We start from the raw sequence: 19,265 nt of genomic DNA, 5'->3' as shown, positions 1-19,265 counted from the left end.
CGTGGCGGCGGATGATCCTTCTCACAGCTCCCCGCCTGACTCTTTCTCGTCTCGCTCTTCCTTTCCTACCACCATCTCACACCCTCCTCTAGCGCATACCCCGCAGAATCACAGCTTACCCAACATGGCCCCTTCCGCGACTACGCACACTGCTGTCACAACCGCTTCGAATGATGCAGGGAAGTACGCCCCAAAGGCGAGCGGCAACACCCTCGGAAATGGGCGCACTCCCGCGCACATCTCGTCGGCGGAGGTAATCAGTCTGGAGCACCAGTACGGAGCGCACAAGTGAGTACCTCTGTTCTCTAGCGGCCTGTCCACGTTTAGGGCGATAGTGTGGCGTATCAGCGCTCCCGGTATGACAGTATGCCTCGATTCTCTACACTCCGCCTATGCTGAACCAGCACAGAATGGCATCGCCAAAGCCTACTGTAGATAGTGTTTCATCGATGACGTTGTTCTCTCCCTTTTTCTCATGTTGTGCTACATCCGCTCACCCCACGGTTTCATCGTGGGTTACCCGTGGGACAGCTCTGCCGTATGTACCCGAGCTCGGAAAGCATGAAGGCTTTAGAGGCACAACTAGTTCGCCGTCTCCTTCACCCCTCTATGGCGTCATTCGTGTACTGACATTATTCCCGGTATAGCTATCACCCGCTTCCTGTGGTCTTCGAATCCGCGAAGGGCGCGAAGTGAGTGGTATTCGCCGTTAGTCGCCGGGAAACTCCTAACGGCATCTTAGAGTATGGGACCCCGAGGGCAAGGAGTACATTGACATGCTCTCCGCGTACTCGTGAGTTCCATCCGATCAAGTCCGCGGAACTCTACTCACTCTGAGGCCTTTGTGCGCAACAGGGCTGTCAATCAGGTGCACTAGCTTGCCCCTCGAACTAAGGCGTTCTCCCTGCTGACCGCAATCGTGCCGTAGGGTCATTGCCACCCCAGGATCGTCGCCGCCCTCGTTGAGCAGGCACAGAAGCTCACCCTGTCTTCTCGCGCCTTCTACAACTCTGTCTTCGGCCGGTTCGCCCAAAAGATCACCGACATGTTCGGCTACGACATGGTGCTCCCCATGAACACGGGCGCGGAGGCTGTGGAGACCGCCCTCAAGCTCGCCCGCAAGTGGGCATACGAAAAGAAGGGCGTCGCCGACGACCAGGCGATCATCTTCAGCGCGGCGGGCAACTTCCATGGCAGAACGCTCGGCGTAATCAGGTGCGCGGCAGATCCTATCTGTGGACCGCTTCGCGGCTAATCAACCTTTTGCGTTGCGTCGTTCTCATCTCTCATTCTTTGTCGCGCCTCGTTTCTAACGTGGCACGGTGTCTTTTCGCAACTCTCCGCCGTACATCCTAACATCCAGCATGAGCACTGATCCGGAAAGCCGTGGCGGCTTTGGGCCATACCTGCGTGCCGTCGGTCCGGAGTACGATGACAACGGCGTGGTGAAAACGATTCGCTACGGCGAGATCTCGGATCTGGCGCGTGCGCTGGAGCTGCATGGGAAGAACACGGCAGCTTTCCTGGTGGAGCCCATTCAAGGTGAAGCCGGGTACGTCTTATTCCCTTGTCCTCGTCTTTATCTGATTGCATGCTGAGCGCCCTCGCAGTATCGTTGTACCTCCCGAGGGCTACTTGGCAGCCGCGAAAGATTTGTGCAAGAAGCACAATGTTCTGTTTATCTGCGATGAGATCCAGACCGTGAGCGTCCTCGCCTCAAGCACGACCCACAGCAGGTATTAACTCCGCTCCACTATCAGGGTCTCTGCCGGACAGGCAAGCTGCTGTGCTGCGAGCACGACAACATCCGCCCGGATGTTATTCTGCTTGGGAAGGCCCTCTCTGGCGGAGGTGAGTCAATTGCCGAATCGACCGGTGTCCCAGCCATTGAGAGACGTATCTTGCGCAGTCTACCCCGTTTCCGCCGTGTTGGCGGATCGCGATGTGATGCTCTGCATCCGCCCCGGCGAGCATGGCAGCACATACGGCGGGTGCGTGCCACTCCCAGCTCTACCCCCGAATTACCCTATTGAACTGACGGACGGTACAGCAACCCCCTCGGATGCGCCGTCGCGATGACCGCCCTCGATGTCCTCGTGGAGGAGAGCCTCTCGCAGCGGGCGGAGATCCTCGGCGAGAAATTCCGCTCGGCGATCCGCGCATTCAACTCCCCGCTCGTGAAGGAGGTCCGGGGCCGCGGCCTGCTCAACGCCGTCGTCATTGACGAGGAGAGCAGCTCGACGGGCTGCACCGCCTGGCAGCTGTGCCTGCTCCTCAAGAGCAGGGGCGTGCTCGCGAAGCCCACGCATGTGAACATGTAGGCGCAGTCTACCGGCGAGGCATACAGAGTCTAGACCGCTGATTTACGATTTGCCTTTGCTTACAGCATCCGGTTCGCGCCGCCGCTGGTCATCTCGGAGGAGGACATGATGAAGGCGGTGGAGATCATCCGGTCGTCCCTCGAGGACCTCGACAAGGTTCGTCGGCCATCCACCCCTGACCATCGCGGTAGGAGCCGTGTTTACTTACCGCCGGGATAGCTCCAGGACATCCCCGGGGAGGTCGAGAGCGAGAAGGGGCACAAGGACACGATCACGAACTGAGGCCGGACCGCGCGATCCATGCATACACAGACGGACATTGCCGCTCTGCGGCGTTTCAACAACACCCTGTAGCTCTAGCATCAGCCCCCCGGACGCGATCGCTATGTACTGTAGCAAGTCAGCCACCCATGTATGGCCATCATCTTCGCATTCACATGAAGAGCCCGACGGGTACGTGTGTGCATGTGTGCTCTCGAGCGCGTCGCCTCGGCCACGCTGCCCCACCGCCCGGGCTGGACGCAGAGCTGTGCGGGCAGCGTGTGCGGCAACGCGGTGGCGGACCTACAAGTTCGGCGCGGGGGCGGCCGCTCTGGGCAGGTCCGGCGTCGAACGACGGAGACATCGCGCTCGATCAGATTCAGCTGAGTTGAACAGCAGCGCGCGGTGTGCACGCCCGATGGGCTGATCGTGTGCAGCCGCCCCGCGTGCACGGGCACGGCAGCGCAAGACTCCCAGGGCGCACACGCCTGCGTCTCGGAGTACACACGACACCACCACCCCTGGCGACGGGTCGTCCGCCGGTTCCGGCCCTAGAGACGGATCGCAGGCCTGGATCGGGTGCGGCGCACGTCCGGGTGCCCGATGGAAGAGTGCGTGCACTGGGCGCAGCGAGCGGGTGAGCCGAGGGGCGTCGCGTGGGAGGGCGAGTGTCCTGCGCGAGGCGGCCGTGGATCTACCTCGGCCCTGCGCGGGCGCGGTAATGAGCAGGGCCAGAACGCAGAGCTCTGGCGGCCTGCTCGAGCTCCACACTCACGGCACATCGGTGCTGCTGGCGGGCTGCTGGGGCTGGGTGAGGGACGCGGGCGAGAGGGCAAGCGTCGACGCCGCATTAATGCCGAGAGCACAGGACAGATGCGCACCCGAGGGGACGCCAGATGGTGGTGGGGGCCGGGGAGATCTTCGTGAGGGTCACGCCGACCACGGGGGACGCGAGGAGCCAGGACCCTGCAGCCTGAGGCCTGAGGTGCGCCGCGAGCCGTCTGCTGGGGCGCGCGCGCCCATGTAGAGAGTGTGGAAGTGGAGGGAGCGTGGGCGCGGGCGGGGTGCGCGGAGGAATGCTTGGGCACGCGGATTGCACTAGAAGTTTAATCAGGATCCCGCTCGGGGCGCGCGGGGACGCGGAGGGGGGCGGGTGGGCGGCGCCCCTCGCCCTGCGCAATACAATCTGCGCAAATGGAGCAGGAGGCGATCAGCCCGCTGGCTTTATACCGCTGCGGGCCACCGGGGATGGCCACGGCCGGTGTCATGCGTCTCGGCTGTGACAGCTGTACGGCATGATGAGGCGGGCATTGCGAGCCAGTTTGAGGTGCGCGGGGCTTGCGGGGCTGCTCGCGAAGGACGACATTGGGCGGGGGGTCGCGTGCCGCCCGGGACCGTTGGCGCGCGATCATTTCGTGGGGAAGATGAGCGCGAACCTTGCAATACCGGTAGCTCGCAGCTGTGCGCATGTGCCGGCAACCTGTGGGACGACGGCGTTCAGTATGTTCGAAGACGCGGAACTAACTTGGAATGAAAGGAGATAGATTTCGGTTTGTTGCGCGTTTACGTGAGCACTACGGATACAGGGCATCTGTACACGTCAAATTCACGCAATCTGGGCGGGCGTGGTCGTCGATGGTGGGAGACATGGAGGCAGCCAAGGGAGGAGAGACGGCGGAGGAAGTAGAGGAGAGAGCGTGCGCCAATGAGAGTTTGTTGTGTCGTTTCCTGTTTGGGTGGTGCGCCACGTGGGGCTGCGTGCGTTAGGCTTGGTTAGGCGATTGCCCCTCTTCCGCTTCGTCTGGCACGTTGTTCGTTCATGGTGTCCTCCTCCCATATCAGATCCCAGCGCGGGCTCCCCTCCTTTTCTGCACAGTCTCGCCGTGCACTCAGCGGCAGTCCGTTTGATGCAGGCCACCTGTCTCGCCCTCCTTCGTGCTCCCATGCGGCAGCGCGTTGGCCCATGACAATTGTGTCGAGATAGGCAGAAGCACTTCTTGACGGATCCTCACATCACGCAAGGCCAGAGCGTCCTGGACCGGCTGCGTGGCAGCCCACTTCCTCGAACGTCCGTTTCGGGGGTGCATCCTCGTACGCCGCCAGCCACTCAAGGTCGCCAGAGCATGGTTCCCGGAGTAGCCGAACATAGAAAGAACTTCTTGCGTGGGCTGCGAGACACGCGTTGCCTGCCTCCTCGCCGACGAATCAAGCAGCAACTCGGAAATTAACGCGCCGCGGCGTATCTCGTCATATTCGCTTTGGGTTAGCCTCTCTTTCTGGCTCAGCCCCGGCGGGTGGTTGCCCTCGCGTTCGTCTCCGAGTAGGGGTCCCTCGTTCAATTGACCGCTTCCCATCCGCGTTCAGGCTCACCGGTTTGCGCAGCGCTGCCTACCGCCCGAGATCGACCTCGCCCGGTGCGTGACCCCATTCACCCTTTGTGATTCGCCCTGGCGAATGGTGAGTTCACCGACAGAATCGCTGACGCCAAAATTGACACTGCAGGCCGCGCCCGCGGTATATAAGCTTCCCGCAGGACGCACAATGGATGCTCCCCAGCACCCGCTCGTCCTTTGTCTCATCCTCTCCCGCTCGCACCCTTCGGCCCCCCAACGCGCCACCGCCACCATCGCCCTACATGAGCTCGTCCCAGGTGCGTCCGGGAGCCGCTGCAGGCGCGCGCCGCCGACGCTGACCCGGTGGCTCTGCAGGCTACTATGTACTCCGACGACGGGGAGCGCGAGGGCCAGCAGCCCTCGGGTAACAAGCCCGGCAAGGTGCCTCGGCGGACGCCCATGGCGTGCCAGTTCTGCAGGGGTGCGCGCGCGATCTCGAGCTGATGCGGATCGTGGCCGTCGATCTGACTGCCGTCTCTTGCTCCCCCACAGGACGGAAGCTCAAATGCGATGGCCGCACGATGTGCGCCAACTGCCACCGCCGTGGGCTCCAGTGCGTCTACATGCCTGTGTAAGCTCGGGCCCTGCACGGTGGAGAGTACGAAGCGCTGATGGTTATGGCCCCTGCAGCGCCGCCGCACAGAAGCAGTAACCGCCGTCCCACGCCCCCTCTGTTCCCGCCGACGCGCCAAGGTGGAAGGAGGCTGCGTTCTTTCTTGGGCACCCCTGTGACCGCACATAAGCTACGCTAATGCTCGGATAATGCTGTTCTGTAGCCCTGTTGTTTCCCAGACACGTAATTATTTATGCTAGAGCACGAGCCAGGAGAGCGTACCCGAGAGTGCGATGACGCACCGCGAGAGCCTCCGAGTTTGTTTGGGCGTCGGGAGGCACATCTGCGATCAGCACGGGAGTGCGAAAGGACCGCAGTGGGCTTCGTCGGGTCGGTGTCTGCTGCAAGGGGGTGCGTAGCGCCGGGCGTGTGCGCGCGGCCATCGATGGCTTGAGTCTTCTCTGGCGTCGACGCAGCGCCAGGCGTACGGAAACCCGCAATTCGCGCGATCCGCATCGGAGACGACCCCTCGGCGACCGCGAGATCTGCAGGCGACGTCTATTCGGCTGCCCCGCGGCGTCTGGCCGTGTAAGGTGTATACAAGGTTACACCGCCGGCGGTCCCCGTCCTCAGCGACTCTCGCTGTTCCCACCGTCAGCTTGCAGCTCGCCTCGCACCGCTGCCTGACCCCCTCCCTGCGGCTGCTCCAGCCCCTGGCCGCGGCCCACCCCACCCAACATGCCCCCGAATATTGAGCAAAGCTTAACGCCACCAATGAACCTGCGGACGCGCGCAGGGCGCGAATCTCCGAAGCCGTTCCTCCTCCCTCGCCCCTTCTCGCGTCCGGTTAGGCATGCCAAACGCTTTTTCGAGCCGCCACGACGGCGAAAGAAACGCACGCTGTGCGGGCCCTTCCGAGGAATAACCCTCCGTCTGCGCGTGCATCTTCCTCCCACCCGGCCCGCCGCTGCCCGCGGACGCGTTCGACGCGCGGTGCATCCGGGTACAATAGCGGTGTACACTCAGGCAGTCTTGGTTCCTACCAATCGTCCCGCTTACAGCACGCGCTGACCTCAGGAGCTGCGCGGAGAGTCAGCGCGGCCGAGCGAGACATCCGATGGTGTGCACACTTACCTCACAAGCTTCGTAAGGCCCGCCCCGTGGCGCACCATCGCCGTCACATCTAGGGCCACACCCTGGAGGATCAACGTACAAGGCGCCTACGCAAAAATGGCCACCGCTGCCAAAATACCTTCGCCGCACGGACTGGCCATCGCGCAGCGTGTCCCTCCGCACACCGTTGATCTTCAGCTGCCGACCGACCGAGCAGGGGGAGCGCGCAGACCGTGCGCAGGCCGGCGGATCGACCGCAGAAGACGGGGAGGGGCCTCGCTCGCATCTGCGACGCGCTGTGCCGTAAAAAGCGGAGGCGTGCTGGCCTATGCCTGCACGGCCGTGCCCCTATCGCCCATCACGAGGCGGCCGAGGGACAGTCAGCAGGCGCGGCAGGCGGTTCGTGGGCGTGCAGAACCACAGGACGGCTCGCGGCGAACCCTGGGGCATGGACGGGCGTATCAGTTCCTCCGCCTCCATTAGACGCAGCCTAGATTCGCACCGTTTTCGTGGGTCCCCGCCTGGGCAGCAGCGTTGTGCACGCCGCGCGGTCGCGCCAGCGTACGGGCCCGCGGCCTCGCGTATAGTGGGGTCGAGGGTGGGCACACCGCGGCGGCGGCGGCGGCGGACGTCGCCGCGGGACGGGGGGCGGGGACGAGGAGAGCCCGGCTCGGGGCGATTATTGCGACACACGAGGCTATTAGATCATATAGCGGGCGGCGCCGATCTGTCCTGCGTACCGCGATCTGGCGGGACTCACAAAACGTTCGCGGTCTTGCGCCGGCAGGGGCGTCGCGCATCGGCTCGTCCGCTCGATCCTCGATCCCCCGTCCTTCGTCTTCGCTCTTCCGCCCCTGAAGAGAAGAATCCCGTGGATGGCCGGCAGCCCAGCCGTGAGTGCATCGACGCGCAGACGGGCAAACTCAATCTCGCGACCCGCATCACTTGTGTGCACACGAGGAGGACGCACCGTACGCAGGGCCTATTGGAGGGCGAGAGCGAGGGCCCCATGGGCGGCGCGTGCCGCGCCCCGAATTGGATGCCCGGGGCGTACTGGTGGCGCCACGGGCGTAGCGCACTCCTCTTTGGGAAGCGGCGACGCTTCTCCCGTTAAGGAGAGCATGCACAAGTCGGGCGTCCAGCGCAAGGTGCCCCTTCATTCCGCGTAGTAGCGTATTGACGGGGAGTAACTATGACTGCGGGGCTTCATGAGCGGGCTAGGTCCGAGTAGTATGATGAACATCTAGCATTGAGCGGCGGCGGCGCGTGCAACGCCGCGTATGGTTAGTACAATGGGTGCGGTACAGGTAGGTGCGTGTGTGGGTGCGTTCTGGGAGCGTGCGTGGTAAGCGAGCGAGCGTGAAGTGCAGCACGAGCAAAGGAGGGGCGGCGTACAGGGATTCCATAAGTAAGGTATAGGCGGGCAGATCCGTCCAGCATCAGTCCTGGTATGACGATCGTCCAAAAGTGAGTCCATGGCGATGATGACGCAGCAGCGAGGGCCGCTAAGTGGTATGAGTTGCAGGCGACGTTTGGCCGAGATGGCAGACGTGCACGGGGACCATCCGAGGTGCGACAGCGCACCGGGGAGCCTCCGACCCACCGTCTTCCCCCCCTCTCCCCTCATCTCTCCTCCGGTCCCCCTTCGTTCCTCGTACTCGACGCGGTGTGGTATGATCCAGTGCTTTTGCTGCCGAGGAGCATCGCGCCGTGCGTGCTCGTCGTTGGACTGGGCACAAGCTCGCCCATCTCCGCACCTCCCCGGTCGCCGCCATTCAAAGGGACATCGAGCGACAAGGAGAGCGAGACGGCGGCGTCGAGGCTATTCGACCGACTGTTGCTCCGGCTTGGAGGTACGTCCAGCCCAGTGAGCGTGTTCGAGCGCGTCGACGGCCGCGAGACCCCGCGGGTACTCGCGAGGCTCATCACCTCATGCGAGCCGAGCGACTCAATGGTCGGCATTCGGTGGATTGTGCGCCCGACGACGACGTGCGCCGCGTCCTGCCGATCAGCCCCCGAGTAGTACCCTGCAGAAGTGTACTGGTCGTGCTGGGCGTACTGGACCGCCTCGTCTGTCTCGCGCGTGACCTGCTCGACGAGCGCGCGGAACTGGACCGCGAACGTGTTGAGCTCCGCGTCGGGCACGGGGTCCCACGCGTCAGCGCCCGAGCTGCTGCCCTCGGGGCGCGAGGGGCTCGCCATGGGCACAGAGGAGTACGACGAGCCGGGGAACCGGTGCAGCGGGCGCCCGAAGCGGTCCTCGACTCCGAATTCAGAGAGGTCTTCGTCGGACGACGTCGAGGACGTCGGCGACATCTCGCGCACGGGCTCCTGGCGTCCGCTCGGCTTCAGCGCGGTGGCAGACACAGCGCGTCGGATGACCTTGGACCCTGCAGGGGACACGTCCTGCGACATGATCCGCGACCGGGCACTGCGCAGGGCGCGCGGCTCGCTGTTCGTGAGGCTCACCGCGCGGTCGCGCATCGCAGGTGGGGATTGACTGCCTTCGGCGGACACGGGGGCCGTCGTGCTCGACGCGGTGGTTGCCGTGTTCACGGGGTGGAAGCTGCGTGACGACGCGGTCGTGCCAGTGCGCGTGGATGGAGGCGGGAACGAGGAGGTGGAATGGCGAAAGATCGACGTATGTCTGCGGCGCGATGGTTGTCGTGTGACTATGTACTTGTAGGACACGGCGTGGTAGGCGATCTGCGGATATACGGTTTACCCCGGTAAGTTCATAGGATGCAAGCGAAGAGCAAGACGACGTACGAGGATCACGCCGGTCACCAGCAGTCGAATGAGTGCACCCGCAAGCCAGTAGCCCCACGCAGGGGAGGGATCACATTGGCCGCCAATCCCAGACCAGACAACGTCGATGTCCCAGTGACACCTGCCACGGAGGCTGTTGACGGTATCTGACGCGTCCCTCCATAGAAAAACCAACACGAAGTTCACTACAGCAGGCGCAAAGAGACAGAGGGAGGATGAATAATCTAGGAAGTCTTGCAAGAGAACGTGGGTCGACCGTGGCCGGTAGTACCAGCCGAAGTGAGGGGCCGACGCAGCGATAATGATAGAGACGAGGAGGCACGCGAGGGACATCGCGGCGCAGGAGCCGAGGACAAGGTTGATGATCTGGCGGTCCCGGTAGAGATGTAGCATCGCGCCGACGTAGTAGCGCACCGTGTTGTACACCGCCCAGCTGCCTTAGGAGGCGAGCGCGTATAAATGAGTCGCCCACCCTGACACACACAAATCACGAAGCACTCACATATTACACCCAGCAAGACCCGTCCTGTCCATCGTAACCTCTGTAACCGCTTCCGCACCGACCGCTCCCAAAGACTTCGTCGCTCTCTTGGAGTAACAGGATCACCCTGCAATGTCAACCCCTGCGGTCTTGGTTCCGGCGCGCTGCTGGGATGTGTGGGCTGTCGTGCGAGCAAGTCGAGGTAGACAGAGGACTCCGAGCCGCCGGGGTGGATCAAGGGCTCGGTGGGGTGGGAGTGTTCTGACGTGGATGTTGTAAGGGTGACGGTCGACACGGAGGAGAGCGTGCGGTCGTGTGGCCCGCGGCGGTTGGGCGCGCGGTGCGCGAGCGAGGCCGGGGGTGGTGGGTCGGCGGTGAAGATAGCATTGTGCAGGAAGACGGCAGCGGCCATCGACGCTGCAGCGCGGGGCTGTGGCGCTCAGGAGGGCACTACGCACTGGCAAATGGGGGCGCGCGGTATGCAATGTCGCGGCCGTGTGTTCGTTTTGGACGCGCTCCGTGAGGCACCTGCGGAAAAGCTAAATTGTCAGTCCTGGCAACCCGACGCGCGGGGGTAGCAACAGAAGCGGGAGAAGGAAAGCTCACGGTGCGCGATGTCTCCAGTGCGCCGCTTTATAAGTCTGCACGACCTATAAGCTACGCAGATCGTTGTGGCACTGGCCACTTGATGGACGAGCTGTGGCCGCGACTAGTCGTGCTGTGGCCGACGTCGTTGGAGGTCGACCAGGGACCTTCCCATATCCGGACTGATGGCGGCGTAGGCGACGGCACACAGGAGAGCAAATAAGGAAATTCGCTTAGATATGCGCAGCATCAATAGCAAGAGCAGTGTGTGCACGCCATTCGCCGCGGCGGCGCAGTAGGGATGAGGAGGACACACACAGGGACGGCACGAGGGGCGAATGAGGGCATGGCTTTGCAAGGTGGGGGGTTTATGAGGTGTTCGGGACGCCACACAGTTCCACCATCCACAGATATTTGTGCGGTTTGAGCGGTGGATCGCAATCTTAAACTAACTTTAAATTTACGCGAGATCCGTTTGGTGCTAATTCCCGATTGACTAACGGACGACGACTCGACTCGAAACTCCAGGCGGTCAGACAGAACTGAGAAACAGATGTCGAGAGGTTAGGGGTGTAAAAGCATAATAGTACTGTACAAATTGTCCAACGGCATAAAACGTATAAGGGATCCAGCAAGAGGTGCCAGCGGGGTTGAATGAACCAAAATAGCGCGCCCCAGACTGTGAGTCCCAGGAAAAAACCTCCAAGATAGACAAGAAGCCCGGACATGTGCACTGGTATACATGTCAACTGTTGACAGGAGAGACGGCGCATTCGGCATGGGTACAGGTATGCAGGGCCATCACGGGGAGCACGATGCCTTTCGAGCACATCTGGCGGCGGCGAGTCAGCGTTCAGAGGGAGCGACAGCGGCGAGCGGAGGTACGCCGACATGAGCACTGAGCGTGGGCGCGGAGCCCAGCGAGAATCGACCGCACGGTACGAACACGGCAGGAAATCGGGGATGTGCTGCACACAGTGCCAAGTAAGTCGACGGGAACACACGGGACACCGACTAGTGGGGCGACTTACAATATTGAATCACGGGGATGCCGTACAACCCCTCCCGTCCCTGGGGGTATATGGGTTGCTCCACGTCGGTGTCGACGCCCATCCGCCCCGTCTCCTCCACGCTCGCTAACTCTTCTGCCCGACCTCATTCAATTTTGGAGTCGCAGCACCGCCCACGGCCTCCCGCTGGCTCCGGGCTCCCTGGGTACTCCTCCCCTATCAGAGAATTCATCGCCCCACCTATCCTCAGCGGAGTTGCGGCTTAGGACCGCTAACGCCGAGGAGGCCTCTCGACTGTACAGCGTCCTTGAGAAAGTGCAGCAAAGAACGGCGTACCCGGTATGTCCAGATCGCAGTAATAACGTCCATGACCAGCCCATAAACAAACGGGGTGCTGGCGCTCCAACGGCCGATACTGAGCCACCTTCACTAGATGTAGTGCGAGAAGGCCGAGGAGCCTCATACTTCCGGCAGGCAGTGTTCCGTGCATGCGAAGCGTACTGTGTAAAGTCCAGTGAGTACCATAAAACGAAGCAGTTGATGCCAGTATACTCCATAGTCGTTGCGCACCTGAGTATCGCGGCTACCACCTGGTTGATGTGGCTGTCGGGACGCGTTCCGAATGCTCCTGTCTCTACCATGAAAGTCCCTCCAACACCCCGTCGGCACACTCGAGGCATCTTTGATGTGCGTCGCCCTCAGTCAACCCGTCGGATAGGTCGACTGTGCGATGAAAACAGATGCGACGTGGACGGCTTCTTACCAGCAGAAACGTCTGGGGATATAGGATACGACGTAGTCCGGGTGATCGTTGACCATGGTCAAAGCTGGGTTGCTAGAGACTGCCAAAGCGGGTGCTTGGGCTTCAAACCCGGGTTGAAAGGTTGTATGGGCTGGGGGTCATCTCCATACCGTGAAGTCGGAAGCTCTCGGTTCACATACGCGCGTTGGGCTGTTGATGCGAGGATGGTGATAAGGGACTTAACGAAGTGCCGACGGTGAGTTGAATATTGCTGGTCCTAAAACATAAGGGGCGTACCTGCGTATGCCCAGTCCACCCCACATGGGCTGTATAAGACTGACTACCCGCTCAAAGATTGGAAGTCGGCTGCGTGTGATTTCAGGGCGTCCCGAGTATCAGCGTCAGACCCGGGGCGATTCCTCCAGACTTGCAGGTGCCGGAGAGCTAGAGATAAGGCGAGATCGTCGAAGCGGGAGTGGTCTTTGCGTTCATGTTGATGAGGTATGATGAATGGGGGGAGGAACGGTCCACGGTTGGCTGCGCGATGCGTCGAACAAAGGGAATCCTGTGAAGCGCCCGTCTAAGTCAAAATTATGCTCCCGCTTACCTCACTCCAGCGTAGAGAACGCCGCCGAAGGCCTTTGCCGGTTCAGCTGAAACAACCTCCACACCACTTCGCGCGGGGCACTGCTGAATAACGGTGTGTACTTACAAGACCTGGAGTGAGTAGATGCTCGAATAGGAAAGCTGTGCAACAGTACAAGCGTGGCACGAATATGTCCACCCCAACAATCCAACGGTGCAACGTGTATACGTGAGAAACCAAAACAAACGGCGGAGCATCATGAGAGGGCGCCCCAAAGCCCGAGCCCAGTGAAGAATCCGCCGAGCCCGACGAGCAGCCCGACGTACGCTGTCGTGTGGACGCCGATTCGGGGAAGCACGGGCGGCGAATGCAGCAGCGACAAGAATAGGTGTGCGAGAACGACCACGGGGAACGCGATGCCCAGTGCGTGATTTGAGTAGATCGTCGGTAGAGGATCAGTCCCGATGGGGAACGACAGTGGCGAGCGGAGGTACGCCCATGCCAGGACGAGCGTGAAGCCCAGCGAAAACAGGAAGGAGTCGATCCGCTGCAGACACGGAACGAACACGGGGATGTACTGCGCACGCGGATATTAGCAGGGTCGCACGGGACGCCGAAAGGTGGGGCAACGTACGATCACGGGGACGCCATACACCTCCTCGAGCTCTTCGCGCTCCTGGAGATGCATAAGCTGCTCCACGTCCTGGTCGACGGCCATCCGCACCGCCTCCTCCACGCTCACGGGCTCTCTCCGCCTCTGGCTGCCGTTAGCCTTCGGGGTCGCGGTACCCTCCGTTCCCGTGGCCTCCCGCTCGTTCCGGGGGCTTAGGGGCATGTACTCTCTGCTCCCGTGCGCACTCCCGCCACTCGCGCTCCGCTCGGTCATAACGGCTGCCCTCGACACGGCTAAGATTTCGCGTACCCGCTCCTCGGGCACCATGACGTTACTGTACAGCGCGAGCTGCCGGTACCCCTGCGTCACGCTCGTCGCCGCGTCTGCGACCGCCCAACCAAGCGCGAGCCACCATGCCGTGGTGAATGCGGGATCATTCCAAGTCGGAAGGGGGTAGAGCATCTCGTGCCGCACCCGGAGCAGCGCGAGCGCCGCTAGGCGTAGAACCTGGCTGAGCAACACGTATGTGGTGTTGAACGCGACTGTGTTCCAGCCGGAAGGGAATAAGGCTGTGGCCGCGTTGTAAAGTGGGACGCGCAGCGCGTGCGTGAAGCTATAGAATGCGGCGGATAGTAGGATTTCGGGGAGAGGTGAAGGGAAGGAGCGCGGGAGGGTGGGCGAGGCGGGATAGCGTGGCGGCCATATCCACCGTACGAGGTTGGCGAGTAGAAGGAAAGTGACTATACAAGTCAAAGGGACGAGGCCGTAGACGGCCACTTTCCTTGGGTAGGAGCCTGACGGAATAAAAAGTGGGTGTAAGTATCAGGTACTCCATTTCTTCTGGTGAAGGCCACACTGGATTCCCGAGCTACCTCAGCCATTGGCCGGGAGCTGTTTGTTCGACCATACGCAGTAAAAAGCCCCAGACAAAAGAGGCCAATCCTTTCCTGAGGAGTCGCCAAATTGTCTGAATTTGACCGCCATTTCTCCAGGTGGTATATGGGCCCATGATGAAGGAGACATTGTATACACAGAGTCCTTCGAGAGAGACGTCGTAACGTCGATACAGATGGTTGAAGAGAAGAACGGGCTTCAGAACGCCTGCGCGCCCAAAGTTGCGCCCATTCCTGGAGGTCTCAAAAGGCCTCATGTCGATATAAAAATTCATCCCTAAGAATTGAGCAGTGGGAGTTCCTCGAAAGAGACGGGATAGATGACAAGTGTGGCAAATAGGCGAGCAAATCAATATTCCGACTCATCAACATTTGCTACTGCTCGCCGCATCTGCCACTCACCGGCCGACGAGCGCCCTGGTCAGAGCCATTTCCCCCCAACGCTAGGGTCACTCTGCCATGCGCAAGCGGTTTACAGTTGGGATATGGTAGCGGAAGCGGGTAGAGATTGGCGAAGGCCGCCCGACCGTACAGATCGCCGCGCGGTTCCTCCGGAGTCCATACGACTCGCAAGAGGCACGGCGAGACTTGCCATACGTTCGGGATGCTTTGGCTGATCGCACATTCTGTCCACGAGTGCAGCGTCCACACCATACTACGACCACAGCCATAAGCAGACTAGGTAGAAACTCACCGCTATAATAGCCATACTCCGCGAGATCCCACTCGTCTCGCTCCTGGTCCGCAATCTCCTCTTCTCCATCGACAGTCGTCTCCTCCGGCACGCGGTCCAGCCAGCTGTCTCTCCGGTAGCGTTCCGGGCTCGCACGCAGCGTCGAAGGCGACTCGCCGGAGATCGTTCCGTAGGACTGCGAGGGTCTTGAGGGCCCGTGCGTATCGACCGCAATGAGCGGTCTCCGCGCCATATCCTCTGCGTATCGGTCGCTCTCGAGGCTGGAGTCGGAGGTGCTGCGAGGTAGACCGCTGGCGGTGGTCGAGAGGGTGTGCTCCCGCGCGTCCCTGTCTTCCCCCGAGTATACGCGGCGGAGCTGTTCACGCACGGCTGGGGCCGCCGCAGCGGCGGCGGCAGCGATGACTCGTCCGAAGCCCATAGCGGTCGTTTGATGAGGTCAAGTGCGGCGTAGTTGTGGTCCGGGGCCAGTCATGGGTTCGGCGAGAGGCAGCGGAGGATGTGAAGCTGTCGTAGCGGTCGAAGACGCGATGGTCACGACTGGAGGCGCAGTCGAGAGCGCCGAGAATCAGGTGCCCGCGAACGGCGTCAGGGGATCGCGTCGGATGCTCTCATTTTACGCAACGGCATCGCCATGCACGACATGGGAAGATGGAGAATATGTATATTGTGGCTAAGCTATGGGGACACATGGCCTATGATTATATGGCTGCGTAAACAACGCAGAGCCCGCTACCCTCACAGTGAGCGAATATTGCCACGCAAACCGGGCGGAGTGCATACGAATGCACCTTTATTATGCTGAGTGATATATTATATCTGCTGATTCCTCAGCGTGCTCGGTACCAAATTATGACACTTCGGATTGAGTACACCAGACGAGGCCCCTGTTGTTGTTCCCTCTATGTCGTATGCTTCGGGGTGATTACGGCTGTACTCGGTACCTGAGGTGCGCTGAACGCTTCTTGTAGCCTTGAGCCGATCTGGATGCTGGGTATGACGCGCTAACGTGCTGAAATAGCTCACAGGCATCGTGGAGAGGGCATGCAGAACATTCGACGATGTCTCCTGCCATGGGAAGAATAACTGTCTTTGAACAGTACAGTCATATGGATCGACAAGTGATGCCTACGATAAATCAACAAACCTGGTAGGAATAACGATCGGAGATTGACTTACCTAGCGAAGACGAAGAGCTCATGCCTTGGGAGGCAATGGTGGGGATGCCTTCGGAGGTGGCGGTGGAGGGTCCTCTTCATCCGCTTCGTCAGTGAAGAGAAGCGTAGACTCCTCCGGCTCGCCATTGGTCACAGAAACCGCCTTCTGCAGACGGTCGGCGGTCACGGCCAGTGGTTCGTCGTCTCCCAGCCTCGCATGATCCTCGTCGTAGTCATCGTCCAAGAACTCTCGCGCAGACGGCCCTTCATCCATAGACAGTCGTATGCGACCGTCGTTACGAGAGAAGCTCGTCAACCTGAGTTTACGGTGAGTTGCCGATATGCACGCGAGAGCTGAACATAACGCACTGATGTGCGACGACGCCCCGGAGCGCAGATGCACGGCGCCAGAGGAGAAATAGCGCGCATAGAGTGCATGTGGTGAATAGGAAGACGAAAGGTGCGTTTCCTAACGGCTCCGGCTTGTGTGAGGGGCGTGGCTCTAAGCTTTTGTGAGCACATCAGTACATAGGTAGGACGCCAATTGAGAAGTTGAGGTGCTGCATGTCCTGGGACATGTCGGGCGCCCGCCGCCGCGACCGGACTGCTCGAAGAGCAAACTTTCCCTCCACCACATGTATACGTGGTGCAGCTCTAGGGATATGCCCATATGCGAGTCCAAGGACATCCTGACGTACCTGCAGCAGCTTGTAATGCCGGCATGGTTGGAGGTCGGCCTCAATGGTACGCGTAAGGAGCAGCTAGGCTCACAGAGCTCTTGAGCGAAGATCAATTCAAGAACAGGTCGACCCAGAGCCAGTCCAGTAGTGAAGGTTACGAAAGCGTAGGTGGAGATGGTCGTTGCAGTCAAGGTGAGGGAGGCAAGAGGGGAAGCGAGGGTCGTAAATAAGCGCCATGCCCACGTGGGTGTGTGGCAGCTTCTCGTAGTTTACGCGGTGACTGCGAATGGCACTTCGCGATCAGGCTCAACCAGTCTCAACCGCGACATCCTGCACCACAGCCATGCTTTTCGCGCGTCTTCCAAGAAGCATGCTACTCTAATTGCGAATCGTTTTGACATTCTTCGTAAAGAGAAGCTCGAAAAAATTATGCAACATGCAAACTAATGGCACCGCCGTAGTATGTGCTCCCAACCCATACCACTTATGGGTCCAAGGCTCCATTAACTACGTGATTACACACTCCGTGAGTAATGGCGGCAGGTCATCACGATCGGGAACGCGAGTACTAGAGTCTAAATGCATAGAATACGGCGGACGAGCTTGAGGAACTTGTAACTGCGAACGGTTGAGCCCAACCAGCGGAGTAGACGTATGCGCAACGAGAACGGTGGCGGCCTATGTGAACTCCACGCCGACTGGAACTCAGGGGCAGTGCAGGACCAGTACAACGAGGGATCGTTCATGGCTAGGTAATTTTGCTCCAAAGTGATAGGCGACTGCAGAATTTCTGGAGTGGTGTCTGTCTCGATGCGGTGGATGAAGTAGAGAGCTTCCGCAGCGGTGAACCGCTCACTGACGACGTGTGTGGTCATCTTGCCGAACAAAGCCGCCAGCATCGGGACTGTGGGTATCGCATTCTACAGGACCGTCAGCGTCTACGGATGTCGGGGAGTGCGTGCGTTCCTGACCGTCAAGTAGTTAATGAACAAGAAACCAAGACATCCGACGTCGTATGCGAACGGATTATAGAACGGCTCGCATTGCAGCACGTCGTCAGGATGGTACACGCTAACGCCTAGCATGGCTTCCGAGGCAGGCCGCCGGCAATTCTTGAGAGACGTTTCGAGTGGGAGCTGTAGCGACAGGTTGAAGTCGAACAGAGCGTAAGTGATGGGCCTCGACCGACTGCTGTCGCGTATCGCTTGTTGCCGGGTGTCGCAATTCACTTCGTGGTAACAATAGTAGTCCGCGAGGATATTGCTTTCGTGGATATCCTGCAAGATTGTTCAGCGGGTGGGAAGAAAAAAGGTGCACCATGCGAACATACCCGATGAGCTATTCTGTGTTCGTGGAGGAAAGACAGGCCCTGCAGATGCCCCGTTGATATGTGATACGGAGAGCTTGATGCGGACGACGTACGGTGAGTGTGCATCTGATGAAATTCAAAACCCCTTGGATCGTATTCAGGTCTTCGATGGAATGATACGTCCCCCACCTGGTGGGGCATCGTGAGCATGTGTACCTAGGCCTTCCTCACTCACTATACGTACAAAGGCGTTACAAGGAAGCTAAAGCGGTAGGGTGACCTAACGATAGCGACAGGCGGAATGATGCACGCAAACTTGCTTTGGTCGAAGAGCTCTTCACAGCGCGAAAGATAGAGGTTGATATCTTCCTCAATGGAATTCTTGAAAACGGTCTTGACGACGACGTTTCGCCGCTTCGTGTCGTAGCCACAGGCGAACATATCCTACTCGGATCAGCCCTGACTCCCTACTGCGCGAGATGTTAAACTCTTACCAGAAGAGAGACTCTAGTGGGCTTGGCATGTGTGGTACACTGGGTTGCAAAAGGGAGCTTCGGAGCTGTGTCTTGTTGCAAAAATGTCCAACAACATCTCTCGGCATCCCTGGTAGAAAGCGTGATTCCGACCTTGGTGAAGGCACTTTGATAGCCTTTCCAAAAGGGGTCAATTGGCTGATGTAGCTCTATGCATGGTGGCCAAGGAGGGTCACACTCCACTATAGAGCCGTCGACAAGCTGTGAGGAGGAAGAGGAGACCATTGTGAGTACATATGCAACCAACCGCAGTGCATTTGGGTGACACGTACGTCGGGGAAGGGTGTGCTTTCCTCCTTTGTATCTTCATCTAGGTGCAGAGAGTCATAAACGATACATTCTGCATCCAAATCCATGGACTCTTTCGTATGAAATCTTGAAGGACGGGTCCGGCCGAACGAGTGGTTGAAACTTGAGCTTGTGGGCGCCTATGAGCGCCCACGCCGGTGCATGGCCCTGGGTTCCCAAATGGGCACCTCATGAAGCGGGACCTAGCTGCGGATCGCACTTCGTCCTCAACCTCCATCGTAGCCATGTCCTTCCCGCTACTTTGCTATACTCCCTGACAACACATG

General features: G+C 60.1%; 6 protein-coding genes across 6 annotated transcripts; 2 read left to right on the top strand and 4 right to left on the bottom strand.

Annotated features, from left to right (window-relative positions):
* Window positions 1–91: 91 nt before the first annotated feature.
* TRAVEDRAFT_170391 (ornithine-oxo-acid aminotransferase) lies at window positions 92–2,769 on the top strand. The gene is made up of 12 exons (XM_008042317.1): window positions 92–288; window positions 648–692; window positions 743–793; window positions 856–868; window positions 929–1,215; window positions 1,364–1,552; window positions 1,611–1,701; window positions 1,761–1,851; window positions 1,910–1,991; window positions 2,051–2,317; window positions 2,387–2,477; window positions 2,541–2,769. Exons 1-12 carry the CDS (start codon window positions 125–127, stop codon window positions 2,601–2,603), a joined length of 1,434 nt encoding a protein of 477 aa, XP_008040508.1. The 5' UTR covers window positions 92–124; the 3' UTR covers window positions 2,604–2,769.
* A 2,527-nt stretch (window positions 2,770–5,296) lies between these two features.
* TRAVEDRAFT_127240 (uncharacterized protein) lies at window positions 5,297–5,550 on the top strand (the record flags this gene model as incomplete). Its single annotated transcript, XM_008042316.1, has 2 exons — window positions 5,297–5,396; window positions 5,468–5,550. 2 exons carry the CDS (start codon window positions 5,297–5,299, stop codon window positions 5,548–5,550), a joined length of 183 nt encoding a protein of 60 aa, XP_008040507.1.
* A 2,426-nt stretch (window positions 5,551–7,976) lies between these two features.
* On the bottom strand, window positions 7,977–10,303 carry TRAVEDRAFT_65689 (uncharacterized protein; the record flags this gene model as incomplete). Its single annotated transcript, XM_008042315.1, has 3 exons — window positions 7,977–9,347; window positions 9,411–9,847; window positions 9,913–10,303. 3 exons carry the CDS (start codon window positions 10,301–10,303, stop codon window positions 8,265–8,267), a joined length of 1,911 nt encoding a protein of 636 aa, XP_008040506.1. The 3' UTR covers window positions 7,977–8,264.
* A 2,767-nt stretch (window positions 10,304–13,070) lies between these two features.
* TRAVEDRAFT_127349 (uncharacterized protein) lies at window positions 13,071–15,246 on the bottom strand (the record flags this gene model as incomplete). Its single annotated transcript, XM_008042314.1, has 3 exons — window positions 13,071–13,391; window positions 13,449–14,221; window positions 15,015–15,246. The coding sequence occupies 3 exons, from the start codon at window positions 15,244–15,246 to the stop codon at window positions 13,071–13,073; spliced, it is 1,326 nt and encodes a 441-aa protein (XP_008040505.1).
* A 799-nt stretch (window positions 15,247–16,045) lies between these two features.
* TRAVEDRAFT_170382 (uncharacterized protein) lies at window positions 16,046–17,027 on the bottom strand. Its single transcript, XM_008042313.1, has 4 exons — window positions 16,867–17,027; window positions 16,538–16,670; window positions 16,191–16,485; window positions 16,046–16,139 (listed from the first exon to the last, which is right to left on the bottom strand). The coding sequence occupies exons 1-3, from the start codon at window positions 16,889–16,891 to the stop codon at window positions 16,209–16,211; spliced, it is 435 nt and encodes a 144-aa protein (XP_008040504.1). The 5' UTR covers window positions 16,892–17,027; the 3' UTR covers window positions 16,046–16,139; window positions 16,191–16,208.
* A 396-nt stretch (window positions 17,028–17,423) lies between these two features.
* On the bottom strand, window positions 17,424–18,600 carry TRAVEDRAFT_73041 (uncharacterized protein; the record flags this gene model as incomplete). The annotated part of the gene is made up of 5 exons (XM_008042312.1): window positions 17,424–17,768; window positions 17,820–18,125; window positions 18,179–18,217; window positions 18,271–18,346; window positions 18,402–18,600. Coding segments are annotated over 5 exons (965 nt in total), but the record flags the coding sequence as incomplete, so codon positions are not given.
* Between the last annotated feature and the right edge of the window lie 665 nt (window positions 18,601–19,265).

This window comes from Trametes versicolor (genome assembly GCF_000271585.1).
Source record: "Trametes versicolor FP-101664 SS1 unplaced genomic scaffold TRAVEscaffold_8, whole genome shotgun sequence".
Lineage (NCBI taxonomy): Eukaryota > Fungi > Basidiomycota > Agaricomycetes > Polyporales > Polyporaceae > Trametes > Trametes versicolor.
This window is presented reverse-complemented; position numbering and strand designations above follow the sequence as displayed.